The sequence below is a fragment of the Ruditapes philippinarum genome, unplaced genomic scaffold (assembly GCF_026571515.1).
Source record: "Ruditapes philippinarum isolate M1 unplaced genomic scaffold, ASM2657151v2 ctg297_1_1_1_1, whole genome shotgun sequence".
Classification (NCBI taxonomy): domain Eukaryota; kingdom Metazoa; phylum Mollusca; class Bivalvia; order Venerida; family Veneridae; genus Ruditapes; species Ruditapes philippinarum.
In genome coordinates, this window is record NW_026852181.1 from 703,824 (window position 1) to 711,471 (window position 7,648).

General features: G+C 34.1%; 1 protein-coding gene across 1 annotated transcript; it reads right to left on the reverse strand.

Moving 5' to 3' along the window:
* Positions 1 to 247: 247 nt before the first annotated feature.
* On the reverse strand, positions 248 to 4,908 carry LOC132751778 (uncharacterized). The gene is made up of 3 exons (XM_060742020.1): positions 3,588 to 4,908; positions 2,657 to 2,828; positions 248 to 1,213 (listed from the first exon to the last, which is right to left on the reverse strand). The coding sequence occupies exons 1-3, from the start codon at positions 4,301 to 4,303 to the stop codon at positions 719 to 721; spliced, it is 1,383 nt and encodes a 460-aa protein (XP_060598003.1). The 5' UTR covers positions 4,304 to 4,908; the 3' UTR covers positions 248 to 718.
* Between the last annotated feature and the right edge of the window lie 2,740 nt (positions 4,909 to 7,648).

The following is a 7,648-nucleotide window of genomic DNA, read 5'->3' on the forward strand; positions in this document are numbered from 1 at the left end:
GTAATATTAAAGCGCGCAAAGATAGTTAATAAGAGGAAAGGAATGGTAATACTCGGAAAGAGAAAATGACTATCGACGATTTTTTTTTGTCCAAAAAAAATGTAGGGTCGGCGGCAAAAAAATAGGGTCGGTCGGGGTAGTGGAAACAAGTAACTTTTTTTTTTGGCCTTATTATGTACAACAGGCACACATTAAGTTTTCATTGAATGATTCATCAATTTCATGTACTGTAGAAGAGATGGAAAAATATACAATTTCAGTCAATTTGAGGGAAAATCGAAAGGGACAGTTCATAATTGTTTATTAAAATCATTATTAAAAAGTGATGAAAAATTTATTTAACATTTCTTAGTCCAGACTCCAGGACAGCAATTTATTTTCTCTTTCAATCTCAAAAGTAAGAATTTTTTACTATACAGTATTGCAGTACTGTAGTCACTACTGTACACTAACAGTACATGAAAATCCAATAATAATTTAAAATATCATTATGATTTCAAAATGTGTTTGTAGTTTAGCACAATTTCAAACAAGATTTTATTATCTTGAAAGAAAATCCCTTTTTCACCTTCAAGCTTAAATTAATAAGAATAATTAGATCTATAATGTATGTGTTTTTTTGTTTTGTTTGTTGATTTTTTTTTTTTAAATTATGAGTAGATCTAGGTCAGAAACAGAAAAGTTGCCAGAAGTCAGAACCAAGGATGTGGTGCTGGTTTTACTTATTGTTATTTATTGTTATGTTGAAGGTACAGTTCATATAGACTGGGGCCTTGCGGACACTGAGATTTGTCTGGGAGTTCATTGTATTTGTAATTGCGTGATTATCAGACTCAAAGTCACAGAACAGTTCATCCAAATTGAGATCAGCAAGTTCAGCTTGAGATATACTTTCATTTATACTGGGCCCTGGTAAAACATTTGAATGTATTGGCAACAAAGCAGATGATGAAGGGCGTGGTGCCATTTCAAGGGCATATGTAGCTGTTCCTTTTATTTCAGCCTGACCATAAGGGAGACTTTTTGTCTTTTCTTTTGTAATAGAACCGATTGCTGCTCCCATCATCATCTTCTCTTCATCAGTTACCCTTTGGTACACTGAAAGGGCTGACAAAGATTTATGCCCGGTTACGGACATAATTTGTGCTGGCGAAAAGCTGTATTTTCCCAGAAGTGATGCACCAGTAACACGTACACTGTGATTAGTGTAAACCTGAAAAGTGACAAAAATGTGTACTGATTCAATGAAATTCCTCTTAATATAACATACTCCGATAAAAGGCCTCTTCCCAATTGAAATTTTCTTTAAAATCATGCAGTTTTCACAAAAATTTGAACTGAAACATGCTTTTTTACTTCCCAAATCAGCATTTTTAGCAATAATTTTTCCCAAAATCAAGAGGCTAAGGTCTCTTTCCAATAAAGTGAGAACAATCACTGTGACCTAAACTCATATTTTTTCTACCTACTGTTACTGAAATTTTCCTCAGAGAAAGAAAATTTATATAACTTATAAGGGACATTATTTGTTAGGCTTATCTAAAGCTACTGTTCTGTTTGATCCATTTTCTTTTCATATAAAGGTTTTCCCGAAATATATTATACATCTTGGTTTATTTTTGAAAAATCTGAATATTATTCAAGTTTTTTTGTTAAAAATTAATTGTGGTGGAATATTTCTCATTAAATATAAATTTCAGCCATTATTAATTATGAAATTTTTTTTATCCTGCTACTGTCTATATCATCAGCTGGATAAAGCCTTGCCGGATAAACTTATCTATCTCCAGTCATTACGTCATATGATGACGTCACATATTTAGCAGCAAAACAAAGATGCATATAGATGCTATTTTATCGGGGGAAAAGAAGAATGAAACCATTTAATTATTCTAAAAACATGATAAAAAGCAGGATAAATCAAATACATGGTTGATGTAGGGATGGAGAAGGTTTATCCGGTTTCTCGCTCACCGGATAAAACTTCTCCATCCCGACATCAACCATGTATTTTCTATAAAATTCAAATCTTGGCTTTATTAATTTGTATTTCGAATTTAGGATTGTGGCAAAACTTTCAGGATTTCTTAATACATGGAAGTATGCAAAAGTTACTTATTAAACTTTTTTAGTTGAAATTTTAGATTATCCATTATTTTTAATATTTCAATAAATTAAACATATTTTCAGTATTTGTTTTTAGAAAATTATTAAAATTTTTAGATATAATTCATATAGGACTAGAGTTCAACATATGATAGTGTTTTTTGGAAAACTAAATTATTCATATAAGGCCATCCTTAAAAAAATGTTTGTTTGCAGTAACCCGACCCAGAATTTTCAAGGTGGGTAGGTAGGCTGATTTTTTTTTATTGAACTGTACTCCCAAATAAACATGGAATTTCAAAATGCTGGACAATATATGCTTTGATAATCTGGTAACAATTGATAAATTGATAACTGAATTCTAATTTGATAAGACCTACATTTGAAAACAAAGCACAAGGCATAATTTTCTGATTCAAATTTTTTTTTTTTATCCAGACCATGAAAAAAATTTTTGAGTAGGGGCAAATTTTTCGAGTCGGTCGCGTTACTGCAAACAAACATTTTTTAAAGATGGCCTAAGTATGGTTTACGGCAAAAGGCATTATACCTTTGATAGAGGGACACTTTTACTGAGTTTTGTCATGAATTTCTGGAGTGTGTCTTTTCCCATCGGCTTGTTCTGGAACCATACATCATCATCCGTTAGGTAGCATTCTCTTGGATATTGCCAGAGACGGTTTGTGCCAGGGTTTAGTTTCAATATGTACTTTTCATATACTCTGTTTGGGAAAAAAAAAAGAAATATTGAAAGGAAACAAAATTTAAGCATGATGATGAATATACACTAGAGTCTTTAATATACAAATGTTTGCTTTGGCTATGGTTATTTTTATTTGGTAGGTTAAGTAGTGTTGCTTAGTTATAGAAATCTTAGATTAAACCTGGCGACAATGAGTTGGATGGCATCCAATGATACCCCTGCAATTAAGCAGATAATACTTCATGCCATGAAAATGATTTATAGATATCTTTTCTCATTGCATGAAGGGGGACCAGGAACCAAAAACTCTTTAAGTTAAATTTTAAAGCAACACGCCTCCAGATTCATGTTAATTTTCATAAAAATTTTGGAATTGTATTTGAAAGTAAAATATTGTGAGGTGAACAAAAAAAGCAATTTACATATTTCAATCGGTACTTACAATATAAGGAAATTACCAAAAAGTGCAAAAACAACCTTTATTGCGTTAGTAACGCTGTAGAAATCAAATATGATGATAAAATACTGCAAATTAAGTTTTAAACAGAATATAGCATGTAAATATTATTTGGATCTTGAATGTTTTCACCTTTCTTTAAATTTTAGTAGATCTATAACGTATTTTTTCTAAATATTGATTTTCTTGAAATGTTTTGGCTTATCTGGAGGCGTGCAGCTTTAATATACAATGTTTACTTGAACTGTAAATGTAATTGAACTTATTATTCAAAATAACTGTATAGTCTCAAACAGAATATTATCATAAAAATGTATCTACCTAACAGGGCAGAGATCACCACAGTCAGTGTCTTCTGGCATATGGCCAGAGATGAGCTCATTGTCATCTCTATGATTTTTTGTTAATTCATCCAGTTCCTTGCAGATATACTTTTTCCCGTTGGGATACGTTTTTATTTTGAATGTATCTTTTGTCATTGAATACATGTTTTCATTTGCTCTTCTGCAAAAGTAGAGACGGATGTTCATTTGAACCCGATTAAGTAGACCTGTCGGAGTATTCGGAGACAGGTAGACACTATGATACAAGTTAACAAGGTCACTGTCTTCAATTTTAGGATAATGGTCGACAGATGCTTTTCCAGATCTTTTTATTTCACATTGTGCAGCCTTGTACGCTTCATTAGCAACTGCGAATTCAGGGCTACTTATTATGTCAAAAGGTTTACTGTGTGGTGGTAATTTAAGGTATCTGTTCATACCGTAACGTAAACTTTCTAATGATTTTTTCTTATACAGTTCTCCATCTTTTGTGCGTGCCTCTAGATAAAAATGTTGTAACATTTCAGCAAGTTCTTCTGCTGATAATAATTCAAAATTTTCATTCATGTTTTTTTCTTTCAAGTTTTCTTTAAAGGTATTTGCTGCCAGTTTGTTACATTGTGTTGTATTCTTTGCTATTACTTTAAGCTTTTTGTTTTCTATATCATTTTCAGAAAGAGTAGCAAAACGTTTCTTTTGTTGTGTTTGTTCCATAATTATCTTACATCAATTACAGTATGTAAAGTTTATTCCCTTTATAATATAAGTAAATTTGTTTACAAATGTTATTAATGTTTAAAAGCTGATTGTAATCACTTACTGTTTTCCAAAAGTTATTTCTTTTATTTAATTTTGAATAATTTATTTAGATTTTTAATGAAAGCCATGAATTTTTGTTAAAATTTGCATTCAGTACAGATTATTTTAATTTAATTATTTGTTTATTTATTTTCAAAAGTTCGTCTGTAGATGTATACATGTACAATTTACTTTGGTACCTAACGAATGTAAACAAGAGAAAAGGAGTTGTTTATTGAAGACACTTTTTTTGAATTAATATAAAGCTTTGACGAGATTATATTTGTTTTAAATGCTGATGAGAATGTTTATCATTACTTAAGCTTGGTAATTGTTTATATTTGACGGTTAAAAAGTGCTTTAATATCGGGATTTACATTGCGCAAAATTGAACCGTACGCGCATCTTCACAGCGCATATTGTTTACAACGTGGGGTACCCAACGGGGAAATTTAGTGTGTATATTACCCGCCTGGCTCGGTTATATCAATTTCGTTCGGCGGATCAATATCCAATCAAAAACGAGGACAAAATCTGGAAGGGTAATAAAAAACGTTTATTACATTATTACGATATGCTCTATTGATAACAAGCATATTAAGCGTATTTCGTACATCGAGTATTGCCTTTTACACTTACTTTGTGAACATATAAGAAAACCAGAGACTTAGCGTAGGTCTCTGAAATGTTTTTCAACCACGTCATATATGTGTTCAACTACAAAACATTTCCGCGGGCACAACTACTGTTGGCGAAGATGGATAATCGTGAATTTAATGCAAGAGTACAATAAATTGCATCGCTGACGTTTTGCGCAGGAGTTATTTAGTGCTCATGTATGTGTAAGCACAATATTATAACTGATCTACATGTATTTCTTTACCTTAATGAAGAAACGAATATGGTTCTCTTATGAGTTAACCGGTTACTGCACTAAGGTGAAGATTTATCAACTGATTCTTTCGATATATTTGCCTAATTAATCATATTAATTAAAAAAATAAGATTATTAATTTATTTGTAAATTACGTGTTATGATTATCTTAAACGTAGATATATCCAGCAATTCAATATGTTCAATTTCTAAACCAATTTGAATGAATAACACAATACTACCATGATCGATTTAGATCATACGATATGATTTAAATCGGAAACAAATGAGCGCATCGCATGTGACCATGTTCTATATGACGACATATGTCATCATTTTATAAATTGGCATATCATACTTGTATCATCCGTATAGATAATAATAACCATCATGATTATTTTCGTTAAAACTTAAATGTATGATTCCGAAATAATAAAGGACAGCAGATACGGAAAAGGCCGTTTAATTTCATATTATTATCATGCTTTTTATTTATCAGAATTATCAGGATTGTTACATTATAAATCATTTACTAGAGGACTTTCAAGGTCTAATTATTATGTCTTGTTACAGAACCTGTCAGTTGGTCAGTTCATAGTAGTAGCAGTTTTAAGGTATCAAAATCTGGAAAAAAAGGATATCTTGGAAGCATTAATCACAACAAAATTACATGAAAATTGCAGACTGGGTTTCATCAAACATCAAGTAATATGTGTATATTTGACTAAAATTGCTTAGCAGTCAGTGACTACAATTTTACATAAAAACTACTGCAACAACTAAATTAATCATGACCAGTGATTAATAGAATAATGCTTATATTGGGTACACAATAGCTTTGTGTCAATAAGGAAAAGAATTTATTCAAATCAAGTCAACTGACTTTCTTATGTTTAGAAATTCGTGTGAAATGCTATAACATTGAATGAACGTGTAGGCATAATTGTCACATGATTCATGAATGTCTTCAAAGCAAACTTGATACACATAGAGTTTTAACAAATGGGAAAACGAAACACTAATTCATGTGCATGTTGCACATCGTGTTCATATTGTTAATATTGTTAGGTATCGTAAATGTTTTCTAAAAGCAGTAAGGGGTATTACCAGAAAAACAAGCAGGAACGAAATATTTAATGAAACTCTCTATCTTGCCGATAGATATACTATTTAATACGCTTTCAAATATAAATCCCCGCCGTCTGCATTTGTATTCAAACTGTGATTGACATTGTAACGTGATCTTGTGATATCAATGTCTGAAAAAATAAGATGAATATAATTTCGATTGCCTCTCTCAGGGTTTAGACGATAATTACCTAGATTTAATCATTATGTCAAATATAAAGCCATCAGCCACGACCCACAGTAAATTGAACATAAATCACAGCTTCAATTGTATCTCATATGCGATAGAGTTTGAGATGGCTTGCACGAAGTCTAACTTGTTTAAGGCCCGGTCACACAGCCTTTCGCGTTTGTATCGCGGGTAAAATTTCGCTATTTCTTTTTGCCCGCGGTTGCCCGTGGTGGAAAATGTGCAAAATTGGCTTACCCGCTGTTTACCCGTGGTATGCCCGCGGAACAGACGCCTGCGACTGTTCCGCGTCCTTATCACGGGTGAAGCGCAGCGGTACCGCGGCCTACCACGGGTATAATAAAGCAGCCGAACCGGGCTGTTCTGGAGACCCTCTCTGAAATCACTTGCATTGTAGATGTGGGCATCAGACGAAGACCCCTTGCCGCCGACGTCTATCCAGAGGAACTTGTAGTCAGATGCGACGACTTCCAGGAGGATGACACTGAAGAAACTTGTAGTTGAAGTAGTCGGACCCAGTGTTGGCAGGATATTTACGGGCATTGTGCTTGCCGTCTATTGCACCAATGACATGCGGAAAGTTCCAACTGTTCATCCAATTGTCACTAATCTGACGCCACTCTGCAGCAGTCTGTGGTGGCGCGAGCAGCTCATCACGGAACTCCTCGACGATGGCCGCACACACTTCGCGCAACACCAGACTGATGGTGTTGTGAGGGACCCTCCAGCCATACTGCATCTCACGATACTTGGCGCCAGAAGCAAGGTGCCTCAGGGTGAGGCCAACCTTCAGGCCTGGATCAAGGGGTGCTCGCAAGTTGGTGGTCTCTTTGGTAAGGGCTGGTGTCAGTTTCTACACAATTTCATCGAACATGGCAGGTGGCATTCTCATGAAGTTCTGGGAGGCCCTTGGATCTTCATTACGGAGCTCCACCATGAGACGATCGTACAGCCCCAGCTAAGGTCTCCTGCCAATCCAGTCGTGCACCCAGATGTTCCGGACCACCCTCCTCCTCCTCCTTCGCCTTCTTTTGTCAATGAGGAGCTGATGTACCTGTACCACTTGGTT